Raw genomic sequence first — 21,173 nt, 5'->3', positions numbered from 1 at the left:
AAACATTCCAAAAATATATTTACTGTCTTTCAAAAGAAAAGGCTAGCAAAGTATTGGCAGATACTATATCAATTTTTCAAAACCCCACTCTTCTCTTGGTAAAACTATATTTTTCATGGTTAAAAAAGTCACACTTAAAAGACAGGTTAAACATTCTAGTAATTATTTACTGGGGGTAAACTATCAACATATGTCAAAAATTTTTAAAAATTATTCTTTTCCATAAAAAGACTGCCTAGCAACTAAATGCATGATAGGGTTTTTTCAACTTCAGAATAACAACATGTGTATTCCAGTTACTGTATAATATATTAATGAAGACAAGCTGGGAAAAGCAGAAAGAAGAACCCTCCCAACTTAATGCCTCCACCTCTGCATTTAGGCTTTCCTGAATATATTATGGCAATGGCTACCGACTGTGGAATTTGGCCACTCCTCAAGGGTGTTCTTTCTCCCAGCTAGAAAAATGGTCTGATTGTTTACAAACAAAAGAGTTCTCCCCCCACCGCCTTACCTTTTTATAATTCCCCTCCATATCCAATGGGGATTCTTGACTGATGATGTCATCCATTCCATCACTGGCCAAATTCATCCTTTAACTCTTTAGAATTTCACTTAAGTAATAACCTCCCATGAATTCTGATAGGCTGCTGTGCCAATTGCCCAGTACCCTGGTTCCTGCTCATGCTGACATGGAGAGCCAGCTCAGAGCCTGTGCCTGGTTGTGCGTGTCCTTGCCCCTTCTCTGTCCCAGAGACACCGCCCTGCGCGGCCTCCCTGCTCTGTCCTGAGCTCTGGCACGGGGGCAGCTGCTGTTTCTGAGGCTTGCTCTGCCTTGACACACTCAGCTTGTTGAATGTCCAGCCTTCCCACGTCTACTGTCCCCTTCCCCCGAGGGATCCCGCCTGGATTCTTCTCCAGCACCTTTCTTCCTCCTCCCAATCAAGGGAAACCTGATTCAATCCCTCCCCCCACCCCCACCCCCCCAGTTCAGGGCTGAGTGTGGATTGGAGCCCTGCGAGGAAACCAGCAACCTTATTCCGAACCAGGGTAGTGTGAGGGATAAAAATAGATGCAAAACCCCAGCCTCCCAGACTTCAGTAGTGACTTAAAAGCCGGGTATCCCATGACAAAATGAAAACAGTATAATTTAAAGGCTAACCTGTAACACAGATGTTTGCTTTTCCCCCCTTTGTCCTATAACCAATCATTTCTTAAAATCAGATGGGAAAATCTCATCTGGTATTAGCCCGAGCACAAGGATAAAATTTATTTCCAACTCAGAGAAGGACCCCTCTGCCTCAGGATCAGCGCTTTGTTCTATCCATATAGGCAAGAGAAAAAGATCCATCAACTTTTCTTTAAAATCCAGTCAGTGGGGAAAAAAACTCCAGCCAGTGGCGGGCTTTTTCACAAAAGACAACGTTCCTTTCTGCTGCTCTCTTTACCCTTTTCCCATGGCTTTTGGTTTTTACTGGCTTTACATACAGAGAAGGAGAAGGCCCACAGCTGGGGGATGTTTTGCCGCAAGCAGCCAACAGAAGTGCACACACAAGCACATACTCGTCATTATCAAATTACTACCACCGTAAACTAAAAATACACGCACTATTTATTTAAAAAAAAAAAAGTTACTGTTTGCAGGAGAAAGGGGCCAAAGAAGAATTCAAAGGCCAAGCCCCCATTTAACAAGCCATCTTATACCCTGACATGCTTGGACAGAAAGCAGCAAATGTCCTAATCAGTACATTTTCCAATAGGAATTCCTGACCAACCTCAATGCTGTTAAGACCAGAGTTCTAAAGTAAAAATGCCATTCAAGATAGCCTTGACACGCTCACATTCAGTGGTCTGTTTATCTCCACGAGTTAAAAAAAAAAAACAAAACATTTCAATTTGTGGAAGGCTTGTGGCATAAATGTGTCTTAATGTAGTTTACTGCAGCCCTCCGTCTATAAGGCAAATACTGTCCTGTGCAGTCCCTGACTCAAATCCAAATCCTGCCTTTAGTCCACCCTCGTGTCCCGAGCTCAGTCCCCGAGAGAATGACTTGCACGTTTGCCAGATGGTATGAAGACAAGTAGTATCTCAGAAGCCTTGCATTTGGGCAGGGTTTCTTCCCAGTACAGATCTCCCTTATCCTACGCTCCTCCAGACCCCAGAACCCTCACTCTACACAAGGGTCCTACTATGTGCATGCAGAATGCCTTCCAGGCCTGGGAGGCAACGCTGGCCACCAAGTGTGGCCCCAGCGTTGGTGTTCCCAACATTGAAGAATTCTCCAAAGCTAAGGCTTTGGGTAAAAATGTTTTAGTTTCAAGGACCCTGGGACTATTAAATACTGCCAAAGGAGGTTAGTTAAAGTGAAGGAAGCATGCATCTTATTATTGGACATATGTTAACATAGTAACATTAGCCACCCTTTGTGGAGGGGTCCCTAATGGGCCAGGCACTTCATAGGTGCCTCTTACATATGTCTTTAGTCCTCACGGTAACCCTCTGGAGTAGATATTATTATCAACTGCATTTTATAACTGAGCGGGAGCACGGTGAGGTGAAGGAACTTGCCCAAGGCGTGGCAGCTGGCCAATGGTCAGGCCAGAATTGAAACCTGGGGCCTCCGCTGCTGGGGCTCACATTCTACACGGGCGTGCTAGACCGCCTCCGACTGGTTGCCTCAGTAAGAAACAACCGCACACAATACAATAATCCAGCCTAGCTTTTACAAATTCAGGCTTAGTTCTGACAGGATTCTGGCAGCACACAGAATATCACGCACAGAAACGTTTTCTAAATTGCACATCTGGAACACCCAGCATCGATCACCACTATCCCCTGACGATTAGGCTTCAAGAAATGAAATAAAACTCCTTCACTGATGGTCATGACCTAACACGCTGTAGAGTGAATTTTCCTTTCTCGTTTACCATGGTGTTTTTAGCGCCACTCTGGCTTCTTTCCAACAGCTGTTATGGTTGCAAGCTTTTTCTAAGGGGGCAGGGATTTTGGTTTATCCGTCTTGCCTTCCCCACAGTATCTAGACAATGCCTTACACACGTTAAGTGGACAGTGAAGGATCTTGAATAAATACATGAAGAGAGGAGAAATGTATGTGTTACTTAAAATGTTTCCTCTAAATGCTCTACAGTAGGAAACATTAGTAGTTCATATTAGTGCTTTTCACCTGAAATCTTCTGTGGAAATCATGTATGTTCAAAAGGTAAAAATGGGTCTGGATGGGTTGAAGGGGAGGGGCTACCACAAGTTTCAGGAATTTCAATCTCTTGCCTAGGTTAGCATCCTAGTCCACTTAGCTATTTGTAATCAAGAGTTAACATGGATGAAATCATAAAAATCTACAGGTTTACAAGACTGAGTATAATACACAAAACTAAATTGCTAACATCTTTTTACTTTAATTTTAACCAGGTGGGTTTATATATATATAGTTAAAATGACTGAACTCTCACTATTAACTACATATATTTAAGTTAATATATATACACTAATAATATACTGACCACATACATACATATATAGGTATACACATACACTATTAATATATCATCTCTTGGAGAAGGGCACCTCAAAATCCAAGATGGAAATTTCCCCGCCAAATAACAGCAACAAGGATTAGTACTAAGAAAGTAGTAAGGACCATTCCCTTCCTCTAACCCCGACACCTTTTATTGTCATAAGTGGTTCTCTAATAAGTACTACAAAGAGACAAGTGCTAGAACATCACCCCGAAACACGGATGTAAGAGCTTGTGGGGTGGTCCCCAGTGGAGAATTTCCTTTGTCCCTCCACCTAAAGGAGTGCTCAGCACATAGACAGGTTCAGAGCTTAAACCCTTTCCAGGAGGAGCTGTACCACTGCTATCTGAACGGCTTGTGCCATCCTGAGATCTTTAATATTTTCCTACCATGGGGACTGATCTTTGATGCTTTCAAGAGTTTTTGCTACTCAAAGTGTGTCCTTCTGATGCAGCATTTGTATCACTGGCAGCTTACTGGAAATGCAAGCTCTCAGGTCCCACCCCAGATATACTGAATCAGAAATCTCATTTTTAAAAGAGCCTAAGAATTTTGAATGCTCCTTACATTTCAGAAGCACAGCTGTAGACCTTGGGAAAAAATTCATTAGAAGCTATTATCCTTCTATTTCAGACCACACTGCCAGGCATGGCGGCAAGACCCTGACTTTAGATGCTTGGGATCAACACTGTAATTGATTTCACTTCCAAGAGGTCCATCCAAATGAGTAGAGGAAAGGAAAAAACAAACAAAAGACCACCTCGGAAGACTTGAGCTGAGTATAATGTTTGGTGGTTTTGCAGTAGCTATGCAAACAAAGGGATAACAGCCCCTCATGTCCTTCCTACAGATAATTTGCCCTGGTTCTTTCCTCTACCGCTGACCTCTCTAAAATGAACTGTGCTGACATAGCATGGGCCCAGATGTTACCACTTTCCTTTGGAAAATGTACACACAGCCCCTCACAGTCCCTGGGCTTGAGAGGGCCTCTTCTTACCCCCTGCCCTGAAATTTAAGGACTAGAATGGAGAGCTTCAGTTTCCTGTCAAGGCCATAATCTGAACTGTGAGACGCACTGGTCACGTGAGCTAATGCTTTTAAATGATCATTAACGGCCAGTGGTGGAAATGATCGACTCTAAAAACACTCACCGCATTCCTGGGAAATCACTTATGCATTGTCAAAAGATTTTCCTATTCATAGATGGAAACTTTAGTTCATCTTGATTAACCCTTCAGCATCCCATTGCCTTCCCTTCAGCCTTAACATTCAAATGCCATGTACTATACAAACTGATGCCTGATTTATAATCTCTTTTCAAATGAACCATTTTTTTTCTTTTGTACAAAGTTTACCTAAATTTGCTTTGCTTTTCCATTAAGGTAGCTAGATAAGCTATGAAAACATACAGGTTATTTATTTAATTTTAGAAAGAGAACACATGTGTGCAAGTTGGGGGAGGGGCGGAGGGAGAGGGAGAATCTCAAGCCCACTTCCCACTGAGTGTGGAACCCAATGTGGGGCTCAATCTCATGACCCTGAGATCATGACCTCAGCCAGAATCACAGTCAGACACTTGGCAGACAGCCACCCAGGCGCCCCACAGGCAATTCCCCCCATCCCACCGCAGGCAATTTTTAAATAGACTTTTTGGTGCAGGCTAAAAAAAATTAAAATAATGGCACTGGGAATGTGGGGTGGAGGAGGTGAAAGTGTTGGCAGTAGACAGAGTACCAGACGTTTACCCATATCAAAAAGACTGAGGACCCCAGACGTAAATCTTTCTGCCCAACTGAAAATCTTAGGATAAGAAACACTACTGCAGTCATTTCGATGGCCGCATCACAACTTCCAAGTGGGACCAGTACTAACGCCCGCAGTGCGTTTCTCTGTGGTCTTAGCATTCTTGGCCGATTAATGGCTCACTTAACGTTGATTGTCACAACCTCTCTGATGTTGCCTTCTGAATTCAAGTGCTTTTGTCAAAGTACTCACTATTTCAGGAAGTTTGGTAGTTCCTGATGCTTCTATATACTGCACAGGGAACAGTAAGTACATCAAGATTTCAAATTTTCCCTTGGTATAGAGGATATAAATAAATACTAGGTCTACGGCTGTACCACCCTGAATGCACCTGATCTTGTCTGATCTCAGAAGCTAAGCAGGGTCAGGCCTGGTTAGTACTTGGATGGGACCGCCTAGGAATACCGGGTGCTGTAGGCTTGGGGTGCCTGGGTGGCTCAGTTGGTTAAGTGTCGGCCTTTGGCTCAGGTCATGGTCCCAGAGTCCTCGGATCAAGCCCCGCATCAGGCTCCTTGCTCAGTGGGGGGTCGGCTTCTCCCTCTCCCTCTGTGTGCTCTCTCTCTCTCGAATAAATAAATAAATACATAAATCTTTTAAAAAAATAAATAATAGGATATGGCTCAATTGGGATATGTCTCTCTTAATGTTGAGCTTCTGCATGTGAAACTGTGATTAGTTACCCAAGATCGTGTGTGTGTGCCTGTGTGTGTGAATGTGGGGTCTCTACTCTCCAGAAATCATCCATGCACTGATATTTACCATAGAGATGTTCCTCTTTCCTCCCCTTCCCTCATCACACCCCCTTTCCAAGAGTAAATACTAGATCTTCATCTTGAAAGTATGTTGCATATTTATTTCTTAAAATTACTTGAGTCTGAATCATGATGTTTGAAGTCTCAAGTGCTACTTTAAATAGGAATGATGTGTTGTGCTAAATTTCTGTTTCAGATCAGGCCCATAGTGAAACCCCGTTGAAACAATTTTTTTTTTTTCATCTGCGCACTTATCACTGGGTTCCTTTTGTGGTAAAACATATAAATTAGATTTTCAGCTATCTTGGCTAAAAACAAATGCAGATGAATTTACATCCAGAATTATTTTCTTAATTAAATAAGGTGATATATACGTTACCTCCTCCTCAGAGTAACACAATTATACATCAACCAGGCAAAATAATGAAGATGAAGTATTCTTCAACACTATTAACTACATGAAAATTTTTTTCCAATTAAAAAAATCTATAGACTAAGACAGAACATTGTTTCATCGAACTTATATATAAAATCCTGTATGGTGCCTGGGTGGCTCAGTTGGTAAGCGTCTGCCTTTGGCTCAGGTCATGATCCCAGGGTCCCAGGATCGAGCCCTGCATCAGGCTCCTTGCTCAGTGAGGAGCCTACTTCTCCCTCTCTCTCTTCCTGCCGCTCCCCCACCTGTGCTCTCTCTCTCTCTCTCTCTCAAATAAATAAATAAAAATCTTTAAAAAATATAAAAGCCTGTATCAAATAGTGCACAGAATGCTTTCAAATTCCCTTTTCTGTTAGGTCAATACATTTTTTTTCCTGGCTATGGATGAAACCAGGCTTAAACTGGGCAGAATCTTGAATGAACTCAAATTTGATATCTTGTTTTCTCATTCACAGGAAGAAAGGGATTGGGAAATGAGCCCTCACTTGGCCTGATGTCAATAGGGATAGAATATATTTCCTTTCCTTTGTTAACTATTAAATAACCCACTAGAATCTTGGCATGTTTACTATTTTCTCCAGCAAGAATTTAAAAAATATCTTGTACTACTTAAATTGCTATCTCCCTAATTTTATTGTTTGAGATCAATACAGGGCATCTTTTATCTTATGTGCTGGGTATGACACGTCAACTGGACTGAAACGTTTCACCTAAGAAAAATTTCCTGTTTCAGGAGGCAGTAAAACTACTGCTCTATACGGTAAAAAGATGCACTGAAACTCTGCAAAATCGATACTTTAAGGAAGGCAGCTTAGGGATGAGCACTTGCTTCAAAAGTGCTTGGGGATAGACCATGAGGTTCACCTTGGGAAAATTCTCTGCGTAAAGGAGAAATAGGTACAGAGGTATGTTCTTAATGCATTGTCCCTGGGAAGGCTGGGATGTCTGTCTCATTTATTTTATTCCTTGCACTACATCCCCCTTTTTGGCACATGGGACGTTTGAAATGCTGGGAACCGTCTGACAGGTCCACCAGCCAGATACAAGCAGTACTGTGCTGTGGTCAGCTTCACCACCTCCCTGTTGCAGTGCACAGATCTGAGCTTCCCTCTAGTGCTACGATGGGCAATCCTGATCCTGGGGACTTAGAACAGCACCAGATGTGGAAAATGCAATTCAATCCAACAGACATTTATTGAACACACATTCTATGTGTACAGTAGGGAAGTAAAACAAGGTCCTTCTTTTCAAGAAGCCTGTTGTCTGATAGGGGAGACAGACTTATATGTCACCAGCTGTAAGTGGGTTCTGTTAGAAACAAAAACAAAGTGCACTGAGAAGGAGAAATTTTGAGTGCGGGAAGAAAAGGGAAGTTTCCCAAAGGAGGTGGCATGTGAGCCCTGAAAGCTGTATGCACCTGCAATAGGGTAGGAGCAGGTGGTGTGTGGGTGGGAGCCATCTAGGCTGAGGTACCATAGCAAAGCAAAGAACTGAAGGCAATATGGGGGCAGGAGTGTAGGGATTAGAGGGAGAAGTGTTTCTGCCCGGGGTTCAGATCACAGTTAGCCCTTGAATGCCACGGAAAGGGGTCTGGAATATATCCTAAGGAAAATGGGGGAACATTAAAGATTTCTACTGTGCTTCCTCAAGACCAGGTGTGTGTTTGAAGAAGCATCTCTTTATGTTCCCAAAGGAGGAAAGAGATGAGAGTCATTCACATACCATTTTCCTTTTTTTCCTTTCAAGTCTCCATTCCCACAGTAGCTAAGAATGTGAGGGTGTGATCTATATCTGAGTCATAGGGGAATTTAAGCGATGGAAAGAAAGGGATGAAAGCATGTCATTGTTTTTATATACACACTAACCCCAAAAACCAACTGCAGGGAAAGAGGAGAAAATATTTGGGAGCTTTTAAGCAAAATGGACCCTTTGACCTAAACTTGTGCTTTCAAGTTAACAATATTTCAAAGCTTGCTCTCAGAGACTATTTAGAAGAATTTGTCCTCTTGAAGGCTGCCAGGCCTGAAGCTGTGGGCAAGGTTCTTTCCTGAAGAGATTGGCTTCCTCCCAAGACTGGAAAATGGAGGTCGACAGCTCTATCTTTTAACATGGCTACAACCGAAAATGACAACACATGCCTCAGTAACCTCTCAGCTAATGTAAATCCTGTGAGGGAGAAGTACACGAAGACGATGACAACGTGAGAACCTTTCGAAACAAAACAACCATAAAAAGTCCTGCCTGAGAATTTCCCTCTGAGCATCCCTCCTTGGGTTAACCTGTTCAAAGCCCAGTGCATCCAAATACGTCAAACAGAGGTTTTCAAGCTCTTGGTAGCAACGAAATGCTCTTTTTCAAAATAATCATCTACTTGGAAAAGCAGTGAATTAATTATACATCCATACCTTAGCAACAAATAATTGGGAAATGAAGTGATACATGGTTTTCCTGGGCCTCTTTACAATCTTCACTGAGCCCCTCATGTGCCTCAGAAGAAGGTGGCTCTTAATTCACGGTAACTGACTTATTCATGCAGAAAGGTGGCTTCTGGCAGGAACCATGCCAGGATGTTAACTAGGGAACATCCCATTTCATAGATGAGAAAACTAACAAGAAACAAAGGGATATTATGACCCACAGACGATGAAAACAGTGCAGGTTAATGGTGTGTGTGGGGGGGGTGGGGGGAGGAAGGATAGAGTAAGACTGAAAGTCATCCCAGTGGCTATTAAAATAAGAAACCACGATGCCATAGTATGTTTACAATGCCTTTATTCTTAGTCAATTTTATACATAGTAGGCCTATCCATCCATATTACCTGCGGGTTTGTTTTAAGCACTGGGAAAGCACATGGATATAAATATAAACACCCCTGCCATCATGGAGCTTACATAAAGTGAGGGAGACAGAAAATAGACAAATATGTAAAATATGTCTCTGATAGACAGTGATGAGTGCCAGGTATAAAAGTAATTAGGGAAGTGTAACAGAGACACTGGGATAGAACTGGGGAGTTGGAAATTGACATAGTTAAGTCCAGAGAAGGCCTTCCCAAGAAGGTGATGTTTCAGCAAAGACCTGAAGGAAGTGAGACAGTTACTGACAGGAAAAATACAGGATGCCAAGTTGAATTAGAATTTCAGATAAACAGAGAATGACTTTTTAGTATAAACATGTTCCAAACACTGCAGATTATCTGCTAAATCTGGCAACCCTACATGGGAGTACCTAGGGGAAGCACACACCAGCAGAAGGGACAGAAAGTTCAAGGCCAGGCTGGCATAGTGGGAGGGGAGTGAAAGGAAAGGGGAATGTGGAAAGTCCCAGAGGAATCAGGGGCGAGTTGATGCAAGGCCCTCAGGGTCAGGGACCTGATTCTGAGGAGGAGAATTTTGAGATGAGTGACATGCTTTGACTTAAGTTTTAATAGATCGTTCTGGATACTGTGTTGAAAATTAGACACAGTGGGGGGGGGCAGGGGGAGAGTAAGAGCAGGAGCAGTTAGGAGGCCGTTATGCTCCGATGATGATGATGATGATGATAGTAATAATGTACACCTAGACATATGCACCAAAATGTGCATATAATTTTGGGGAAATGGTCCCTGGAGCTCCATTCATGGACTCTTCATTAAGAAACCTTGGTATACATTCATGGGAAGAAAGGAATCAGTCCTACAAATAAATTCTTACTCACTAAAAATGCTACCCTAAGGAATTTGCTTTAATCACTGCATTTTCATCCTTAAAAACAAATAAATAAGCTTTCATCCGAAAAAGGGCAAGTTTCTGAAAAACATCCTACTGCTGATACTACCAGGTGCCTATGATAACATCAAGCCAAGGACTTAGAGAAACTGCCCATTCTGAATCCAGTCACGTGCAGTGCCAGGTGGGTTCTAAACCTAAGGTTTCTAAGTAGATTAAGACTTGGCTTCATGGTGAATGTTTTTGTTTTTACTGATTTATGAATAAAGGGAGGGTGTTTCAAACATACACACGAAGGTAGTTCTACTCCAAAACCCCAGAGAGATACAGAATCTACTGACGATTATTATCTGCCTAATACACTTAATTTTATTGTGAAAATAAACAATAAATATTTCAAAACTATTAAACACACAATGACAGTGTTATATGTTGTAGTTCGTGTAAAATAAAATCAATTTGTCTCCTTTCAGAAGCAGTCGGCTAACAAAACCCCTTCTCCTCATGAAATTGCTGATATCGGACCAATTTTTGACCTCTAAAACCAGTGATTTCATGACCAACTTAATGAAAAGGTATAGGGAATAATCTTATAGTAGTTTGCCTTTCAAAAGTTAAATTACATAGCTTCTCTGAAAAGAGAGTAGAAAAATTATTTTAATTTTATAGTAATTTAGTCACCTGGAGCCATGCCATCAATAGGCGAGGCTCTCCACAGGTGTTTGACATTCCCCATTCTCAAACCCTGTATTGTGTATAAGTGAAGTTTTGGGTTTTCCTCAGCATCTTCCCTTTCTCATGGGAGGAATTCCTGGGAACCGCAAATCTCGATATTTAGGCTCTCTGGACCTAGATGTACTATGAAATGAAAATACAATAAAACAAGCCCGTGATTACAAAATTCCCATCTTGAAGCAGAGAGAAGAGTGGATAAATATATTTTACAGGCGCACGTTACTTAGCTGAGAAACCACTGTCTTGAGTCCTGTGAAATGTACGATTCTGCCTGCATACATTTACCTCTGGGAAATCTGACCTAATGAGAAACACCTGCTTGTCTCAGGCAACCCACCTCACACAAGGCAGAGGCATTGTTAAGTTAAAGAACTGGTCTCTTCAAGCTTCTGAACTCGGTCAGTTGAGTAATCCCCCAACAGTAACCACCCTGGACTTGGATTAGCCATGCCTGCTGCCGCAAAGAGCAATTACTCTGAGAACATTCTCGTTGTCTGCTTACATCGAGGACGCTTTCAGTGTTGCCTTGACAGTCCAAGTTGCAGGAAGGAGTTATTAACACTCTCGAACTGGTCTTTTGAAATCGTCTAAGTGTATAATTCAAAACTCCACATAGCAAATTAGCACAAAGATGGATATGTGATACTAAAAAATTTTCCATGTGGAGTTTTTTTATGCACGTCAGCCCCTTAATTCTTATTTGCTAACCACTGAAAACAACATGCTAGTAAAAATAAGTTTGGAAAGACATACAAGTGCAACTTTAAACATCAAGTGCATGCTGGCCGATTTTTGAAAATGTCTCAGACCATCACTTACGCTTCTTATTTACATAACTTCCTTAAAGACAATCCTAAAAACTGGATGCAAAACAACTCCCATCCTATGCAATGAGCAAAAATCGCATTTTGCAATGTTCCCCGAGTGAATTCTGACCAGGTTTTTCCCTCCGTGAAGCCCCTTAAATTCAATTACAGTTTACAGCAGTTCCTCTTATTTGCCCAGACACAGAGAACGTGCAAAGCACAGATCACCTCAGTGGATTTCACGGTATGCTTTAAGGGCCAAGGAAGCAGTGCTTTCTGCCCCATTACTCCCCAGAAAACCTAATTACAATTCAGATACTGTATGCGGGGAAGGCCAAGAGTGGAGGATGGCAAAATCCCTTGCAAATCCGGCAAGAGGCAACCTGCTGCTTTGGAAGAGGAAGGCCTCCTCTCCCAGAGGATCCCGGCCTCACAATCAGGCTGTAAGTCTTACCTGATACGAACAGTTCTCCTGATGTACCATCTCAGTGCATCCTAGGGCCCAGACCCCAAAGCAGGACGGCTCAGCGAGGCTGCAGAGGCCAAGCGCGGAGCATCCACTGGCGGCGAGAACGCCCTGGGCAGGCAGGGGCTCCCCGCAGATTAAAATGGATGCTGTTTCGCTGAGCAACCTGCGCAGTGGCACCGCCTGTGCCGGGAAGCGCGCAGGGAGCCGAGCCGCTCTCCTCGGAAACCAGCAGCGAGGCTCACAAACATGGAGCTAGGACGGGGCTGGGGGAGGGGGCGCGCTCCTCGCTGGCACAATCAGCCAATTATATTATAGGCACAAAGAAAAGGATCAGTCTGGGGCTGGTGTGACCTTCTGGTGCTTTATGAAGGCAGCTAAGTGATGTGGAAACATGCTAGTCCTCATTAAAGGGAAAAAGGCCAGCGAGGGAGAGGGAGAGAGGCAGACACAAACCAGTGTTGCAGTTGAACATTTCTAACCTCCGGCATCATCCTGCCAGCCCACAGATGCTGCTTGCATGGTGCTTATAAAAAAGAGGCCTTGAGGATCATTTCAGAACTTTTAACGTGCGGAAGGGAAAACAATCCATTCTGAACATGGACGCTGAAGGGATGTTTCCTGTGTTGAGTTTTTGAAGTGTTTGTCAACTTTATAACGAAAAGGAGGGTCTTCGTTCCTTAAAAGGATGTTATTTGGTAATGCTTTTGAGTCCCCACTTCTTTTTGGCTTTTAAGCTTCCTTTTAAGTCACACAGAAATCGATGAAATAATTATTTCTAAAATTTTTTTAGGGAGGGAGCTTATTAAGGTATGAAAGTCAGTATAAGTCATTCGTTTCATGAAAATGAAACTAGATTGTAAGGTTTTTTTTTTTTTGAAAATAAGGTTATCTCTATATATAATCCAATGCCAGGACTTGAATATATAGATACCCTAATACAGGACATACTATCCTAGAGACAGACCATTCTACCTGAGAGTCTGTAATGGAAAGAATTCTGGACTTGCAGATAGTATTCAAGGGAAATACGTGTTTCTGAGGGCGGGGGGAAAGGGAGACAATTTCCGAAATGCTTCACAGGGTCATTCTGGGATTTTAGGATATATAGAAAGAAACAACTAGCTCTGTAAGTTCTTGAAACTAATTTAATGACGGCAAATTAAGAAAATAAACACAATAAAATAAAATTCCTTATCTAATTGCCATAGGCAATTTGTTTTGTTGTTTCTTAATAATATGGCCCTGAGCACATAAATGATACTCAATAAAGACTTGACTAAATTTAAACCACCAAATTAAAAAAAAATTCAATAGGGATATTATTCTTAATTAATTTTTACCTATCTATCTCTCCACCTCCTCAAAAACTCTTACTATTAGCCACACAGTCTTCATCATGCTACTGACAGAGAAAAACAAGTACTTTATGCCTGAGGAATGAAACCAACATGTTTGACATGTTTGCGCATCAAGCCCTATCTTAAGGAATGCTGGGAATTTGCATTAGGAATATATGGTGATGTATTTATAATTTTGTAAGAACACCTCTGTTGCTTGGGAAGAGAAAAACCTATTTTTAGAAATATTCTTCAATTTTGTGATTTGAGATTCAAACAGGAGAGAAGTTTGCTACCTGAGTTCCACTCCAGGGACACATGCACATGCATGGCTTCAGCTTCCCGGTTAGGGGAGTGAAGAAGGGGCAGGGAAGGCCCCATGGATGATCTCACAGGTTCGGGTTTTGGCACCGGGTTCACCGGGTCCCAACGAAAAGTACCCTGGAGGTGTAGCCTGCGGAAGCTCCTAGCTCCTAGCTCTTCTCTGTGGAGGAGAAAGGCCGTGGGACTGAAGGACTCTTTAGGCCTGTTCATTGGCAGGTGGCACAATGAAAGTTTGATGAATGAAGCAGAAACCTGAGCTAGATCATCCTAAACGTAGGATGAAGAAAAGAGGACAGAAACTTTTCAGGGAAAGGAAACAATATTCAATACACCCTCATCCCAAACTCCATCCTTCTCTATTGAGTCATCCACACTGGACAGAGACATAGACTTCTGTGTGGAACACCTTGCTATACAACCCCCTAGATTAAGTTTCTGGAATCATAAGTATGTGTAAGGAAAAGTAGGCCCAGTAAAAGTTCCTTTTGCAAGGTGATAAATAAGATGAAATGAAAATCCTATTCCTAATATAGAAGGCATACCCCAACTTTCCAACTACTTTGACAGTCTATGACCTAAAGACTCAGGAACATGCTTTCAAGCTGTAAAGGCCTAAAAAGCCGCTTCCAGGACTCTGTTCTCTTCTGAAAACTAAAGGCTCTGGGATAGATTACATAAGCTCCTAAAAACATTTATCATGTGTTGTTTAAAAAAAAAAAAAAGTCTAAACATGATCCCAGTCTTCACAGTTGCTGTTCCATAAATAGTGGAAGTGACTCAGAGGTGGCTCTGGGGAGAACAGATTTCTGACAATTGTATCCCAAATCCTGTCAAAAAACCCTCTCAAGTGGTATAAACAAGATTAAAAAAAGGTAATGTATCAAGCAAGCTTCCCTTTATAGTCATTCATTGGAAAGGACTTTGTGTTACAATTTAAATTATGATTTGCTAGTACAAAAAACTTTAAACAGAAACCAGCTGTTCCAAGAACATTTAAGCTAGAATAACTCACCAAACTACAGTAACATTTGTTATTTTTGGACCAAAAAATATTGGCAAACTGTGGAAGTATGGTCTATGTAGCGTAGAGATTCTTTTTTCTTCTTAGGTCTACACAACTTTCCTTCCCATAAAAACTATTGGGTTTCAGATTTAGGCAGGAGATACAAGAGATACACTGTTATTTTCCAGATCTGGAAACTGAGGCCTAAGAAAGTTGTGACATGCCCAAGAATATAAATCCTCCTCTCCTCGAATATCAACAACAAGGCATCAAAGCAAGAAAAAAACAAACAAACACAAAACTCCAGATTTTCTAGTTCATATCTTGTGAATGTGTTCTTATTAAACAATGCTAAATAGAGGCCCACTAGATTTGGAGAAATAAACCCCTTTGACTGAGCCAATGTAGGTTGGCCTCAAAATCAAAATCTATCATAAAGTAAGAGGCTGCAGTATCGTTCTACCTAAATCTGAATCAAAGGTATGCTTAAAAGGAAGAAAAATTAGAGTATTTCTTGATTAAGCTGTTTTTCTGGGACTGAGCAAACTATGGTGTCTGTAAATCCAGAAAAGTATTTTTTTCAATTGTGGCAGTTAATAGCAATAGAATGAAAGAGATTTTTGGGGTAGTGACTGGAGTGATAAAAGTCACGTCTACAAGTCATGTGAGCACACAGTTTCAAAGTGAATTATTGGGATTAGGGACTAACTCGGAGGGGGCAGGGGGAACTTTCTGGCACAAGCTGTGTGATTTGATAAGGGCTTGGCTTACACAGCTGTGTACATTTGCCAAAACTCATTGGATAATATACTTTTGCACTGTATGCAAAATTTACCTGAAAAGAATAAAAAAGATCTGGTGAACAAATTCTGAACTGTAGTTAATGATATGCAGGCATTTGAAATGCATCAATAAATGAAATGAACTGATGGATAGATAGAGGAGATAGTTTGATGGCAAGCTGTGACAAAGCAAGTTTAGTAAAACTTTAACTGTAAAATCTGGATGGGGCATAAATGGGTATTCACCTAAGAACTGTCCAGTTTGAAAATGTTCATAATGAAATTTTAGGAAACAAGGCAGTTATGGGGGTGGGAAAGATGAGCAAGGAAGTTATTGTCTTAAGCATTGTTTTAAACTTTTAAGCTTTTCCTTAAGAATTTTGGAAAAGCAGGTAGACATTTTTTAAAGCTTTCAGCTGTGCTTCCTTCAGAGCAATGGAAGAAAAGGAATTATGAAAAACATCAATCCTGGCCACATTAGGGCAACTAGGTCCTTGAAGGACCTACCAAAGAACACAATTGGTGTCATCTAGACAACAAACCTTGGAAAATGGCTTTATAGTTTACAAAGTACTGTCCCTGACATTTCCCTCAATTCTTACAACCTTGTAGTTGAGACAGATTCCTATTATGTGCTATGTGAAGAAGTGTTTCTGTCCTCAAGGAGTTTGGTAAGAGAAATAAGGCAGTATACAAATGATTGTATATAATGGTGCATGATTTGTGCCTTCAAAGAGATTTCGTTGTTTGTTCACTAGGAATTCTGGAGACGAGGAGAACTCTTAGCAAGGGTACACCAGGAGACTGCAGTAATCTTGTTCATTTGGTTGTTCACGTCTTGAATACCTATCTTTTTTATTTCTAGATTAATGTAAGTTTACTTAGAACTTGGATCTTGGTTGGTTTATTCAGTGCTAATATCCCCAGCATCTGAAATAGTACCTGGCATGTAACAGGCTCTCAATAAATATTTTTAACTGAATGTGTAAATGACCACGACCTTCAGAACGTCATCTCATTTATCTTGGGCCTCAGTTTCCTCTTCTATCAACTGAGGATGTTAATTCCTTGTTTATTGGATTGCTGACAGGATGAAATGAGAATAACGTGTAAAACAGCTCTTGGGTGCTCAGGAGAGGAATAGAAATGGATTTTTCCCCCTCTCCTAATTAAAGGCAATGCAAGAGGTCAAGAACAAAGAGAGGCCTGAACGATGGAGGCGATAGTGGGGATGGAAAGGAAAAGACAGAGGGACGAATTGCATGAGACACCGTGAAAAACGAACTGATGCATCCAGCCAGCGGTCTGACTTGCGAGTGAACAAGACAAGGAGTCATAAGGCTTTGAGGGTACTGCTGGAGTAAAGCTGGTGCTGCGCAAAGAACAGGGAAGTCAGAAGGGGGAACTGATTCTGGGGGACTGGGCTGCAGTAATGAGTTCTTTTATTTCTCCCCATAAGTTCTGAGTTGAAGGTGCAGGAGGCAGCTGGGGCTCAGGAGACAAGTCAGGTCAACAGATAGAATTTGGGTTTTTTTTTGCAGGGACAGGAAAGTTGAAGCTGTAGAAAACTAGATGAAGGGAGAGATTGTAGAGAAAAAACAGTAAGAAAACAAAGACATCCTGTGGTAAGCACAATAATGACTTCCCAAAGTATCCACATCCTAATCCCCACCTGGGAAAGGGGAATTAAGGTTGATAATCAGCTGACCTTGAGATGGGAGATTATCCTGGTTATCTAGATGGGCCTAATGTCATCACAAGGGTCCTCAAAGTAAAAGGAGGAGGCCGAAGAGGAAGGATCAGAGAGATGGTAATGTGGGAAAGGCTTGGCCCAGTGTTGTTGGCTTTGAGGACAAAGGGAGAGCTCACAAACCAAGGAGTATGGGAGGCCTCTAGAAGAGGAAAGGAGATGGATTCCCCCCTAGAGCCTCCAGAAGGAGCACAGCCCTGTTGACATGTCCATATTAGTCCACTAAGACTCCTTACAAACTTCTGACCTCCAGAACTACAAGATAATTATTTGTATCGACCTAAGTCACTAAGTTGGGGTAAATTTTTGTAGCTGCAATAGGAAATTAATACTAATCTTGGGTGAAAGCCCACATTTAGAGAGCAAGAGGAAGCAAAGGGAATGTGGTTAACAGGGTGGGAGGAAAATGAAAACCAATGTAGTGAGGGGATGATGGGGGCTGCTGGCAAATTGCACTAAATTGCTTCAAATGCTTTTCTGCAGGGAAGCAGACAAGACTAGTAGGGTGGAAGGTAAACACAACCAAGAGCCATTAGTTCTGACTATTAGGAAGTCGTCGGTTCCTCTTGAGAGAATAATCTCAGTAGTAGTGTTTTAGGGTGGAAGCCAGGTTATAAGTGGTTAAGAAGTTGAAGGACTGAGTAGAAAGCAGTTTGTAAGGAAGTCTGTTGATGAATTAAAGCATTAGGGTGGTAGGCTGGAGTGCATAGTGGAATCAGAGGGGCTGTGGTTGTGGTTGATTTTTCAGATAGGGGAGACCCAAACATATATGTGTTCAGCAGGGAAGGAGCTAGTGAGAAGGGAGAAATTGACGACAATTGGTGAAAATAACCAAAAGGGCCAGGTCCTGGAGTTAGACCAGGAGCACATGATGGGTCTTCATTCAGCCGTGGACCTGAAGATATGATGAACAGAGTTATGAAGCAGTGTTGAGTAAGGAGGAGGTCACGGTGGTCCTGGTGGAGAAAGATGCAGGAGCACACGTGGGGAGTATCCTTGGGCCCTTAAAGGAGGAGCAGGTGGTTAAGACCTGAAGGGCAGGGAGGGATAAGGTGGGATCAGAGAGTCTGGACCAATATGGTGGAAAGCTTTTCCAAGAGATTTGGTAGAGGGTGCTGCTGTATTTCTTGAAAATATTCAGCTAATGCTATAGAAGAACAAGAAAAACAAATGGGATGAATGAAACTTATGAGGTGTGAAGAACAGATGATGAATATGTAGTAGCCTGTCAGACATATGTAAAACCGCATAAGATATTTAGATGGAGACAATGAGTGCGCAAGCAGACAGAGGCAGAATTCATGGTATGTGTTAAGTATCAGTAAGTCAGTCAGTAACCTGGATGTGTTAGACATGGATCAAGCGTGTGTGTGCAGGGCACAGAAAGGAATGGAAAGAATAAAGAAGCACCTAATATTCACAACACGCTAAATAACCCGAGGCATTCAATATTCATTAGATTGTACACTGACTGTCCACTGGTGACATCCATTCTGGCCCTACGTGTCCTCTGCCCAAAAAATGCAAATACGATCCATAGCTGCTCATCAGCAGAGGCGGCGAGCTACAGAGGAAGCCGGAAGGACTTGCCCCTGTGTCTCTGATAAACCAAGTTGCATGTCATTGGCAGGCACCTCTGTCTAACTGGGCCTCCCTTCTCCAACTTCAACTCTGGCTCACAACCTTATCATCGACAGGGAAGGTGGCTGTGGCAGAAAGGCTGGACATAGCAATATTGCATAACCTAAGATTCAGGTAGTGTGGTCCTACGCCGTATCCTGTGTATGTCAGTGTGTCCCCTTTCCCTTGCTTTTTGATGTGCATTCTCACTTGAGTCAATGAACTATGATTTGAGCATGTTACTTTGGTCTGCGACTTCTGGGATAGAGTGTCTGTAATGGACTTGGAGGCTCCTGTTGCATCGAGGTCATTTCTCACATGACAGAGAGAATGCTTGGTATCAGAATATTCCCACAAGCTCTGAGGCCCAGAAATGGGAAGTGAGAGAAGTATAAAAATGAGATGGGTTATAATTTTTTTATCCCTGTAACTATAAATAAGGAACTTATCTGAGAGTCTTACAAACCACTGTAAACTAATTTACTCAGAAGTTTTTACTATTCTGACCCTGGTTACCTTTGTTTCAGGTATTAAAAATAGTTTCCTGAGCAAATTATTAGCGTGAATCAATGGTTGTCACATTTTCTTTTCTTTTTTGAAGTATTAGAATCTGTTTTTAAAATGAAAACTGATATGCAAAATAATAGAAGTGTTTTTAGAGCAACATAAAATTTTTAGTTCAAATTTATGATATTTACCGATTATATCCTTTATTGAGAACATGAGGCTGTTTTGTTGTACATAAATATTTGAAAATAGAACTTACAGACGTCAGTTAAAGTTTTAGTCCAACTGTATTTTTACATTTATTTAGTTTGTTTGATTGCACCACATCAAGAGAATCTGGTTTCACATAGATAAGTAGTGGGAAATGGTAGCCAGCCTTTTTAATAGCTTATGTTGCAATCTCTGATATTCTTCATGAAACATATCTAGAAGCTTGACAGCAAAGTAATAAGAAATTTATTTCCAGATTGACTTACTAACACCATAGAGCAACTGCTCACATTTGTCATAAGGAACAGATAGAGAAAAGACAGAGTGCCCAAACTTCCAACAGGTCATCTCTCTAGAACCAGACCTGCTCATTTGAGGTATGGGCCATTCACTTGGCATTGTGCAATCTACCTATTAGGCTTGATGAGGGAATGTGCCCTAACCTGGCACTGAACTGTGCTGGGCCCCGTGGGCATCTCAGATAATTTTTCCTTCTTGGACATGCACAGGCATGACTTTTTAGTAAGACCAGTCCAGAGGTACCACCTACATGGTCAATGACACGTTTACAAGTTCAGTTTTAAGGACCTTTGTAAAAGACTACTTAGCCTGGAGAGATAAATTAATATGCTGATGTCAAAAAGGGGGTGGGGCAAAATACTTTGCATAGATATGAGGGAATGAATCACTACATTTGGGCTGAAATGTTATATTCTTCTTACCACAGCTTTTCGGGACCACTCTTCTCCAAATGCCCAAGGCCTCACAGACAATCTCATTTGTATCTATATTCAGAATTATTTTCACATCTCTTTAATTACCAATTTGATTTTTTTGGGGGGGGGCTGGGGGTGAGGTGTTTAGCAGCTCATAGAACAGGTGCAAGTGAGCCTTTAAAAATATCTCCCACAACCCTGGGTTTCTACAGACAACAGTTTGAAACCAGATGCGTCAGGCCGTGTTATAGCAGGCAGGCTCCCTCTCCTTCTAGAATAATGCGATGCTTTATATTTCAATAGAATCTGCCAAAGTGCTTGTTTATTGGACACGGTCCTAGTCCTCTCCCCATAGTATTTTCTGGCCAACGCTGACTGAAATTCGCATGCTGTAGAAAAATAGTAACTGACTCAGATAAATTTGGGTGAAGTCTACATGGTTTCATCCCAAATTTATGTCAGTTTTTAAGGACCATTTCTTTTCGTCTCCATTTCCCAGCCTTTGGAGTCACAGAGAGCAGTGGCAGGAAAGTGAAAGGTAGTATAAACCTGCCAGGGCTAACACAAAACTTTCAAACAAGAATAAGTTGGTCTGTCAAGAGGAGCCAAGCCAGAACTAGCGCAAAGTGTGCGTGTGTGTGCGTGTGTAGAGGAAGCAGGGGCACACTCTCCCTCCGTC

At 41.8% G+C, this 21,173-nt stretch overlaps 1 protein-coding gene and 1 pseudogene across 4 annotated transcripts in view; one reads left to right on the top strand and one right to left on the bottom strand.

Moving 5' to 3' along the window:
- The window catches only part of LOC116628938 (schwannomin-interacting protein 1), a 139,465-nt gene that overhangs the window by 39,793 nt on the left and 78,499 nt on the right, over positions 1-21,173 (bottom strand). The window contains exon 1 of one of the 4 annotated variants that reach the window (XM_032399247.1): positions 12,231-13,134. The exons of 2 other annotated variants lie outside the window; for them this stretch is intronic. In XM_032399247.1, the coding sequence (XP_032255138.1) occupies positions 12,231-12,260 (30 nt within the window). In that variant the 5' untranslated portion in view covers positions 12,261-13,134. Of the gene's footprint in view, positions 1-514; positions 979-12,230; positions 13,135-21,173 lie in introns of those variants that run through there. One more of the 4 variants, XM_032399249.1, reaches the window with a different exon arrangement.
- Positions 5,643-5,759, top strand: LOC116628939 (annotated as a pseudogene).

The sequence above is a fragment of the Phoca vitulina genome, unplaced genomic scaffold, assembly GCF_004348235.1.
Source record: "Phoca vitulina isolate PV1807 unplaced genomic scaffold, GSC_HSeal_1.0 scaffold144, whole genome shotgun sequence".
Classification (NCBI taxonomy): domain Eukaryota; kingdom Metazoa; phylum Chordata; class Mammalia; order Carnivora; family Phocidae; genus Phoca; species Phoca vitulina.
Note: the sequence above shows the minus strand (reverse complement) of the source record. Positions and strands in the feature narration are given on the sequence as shown.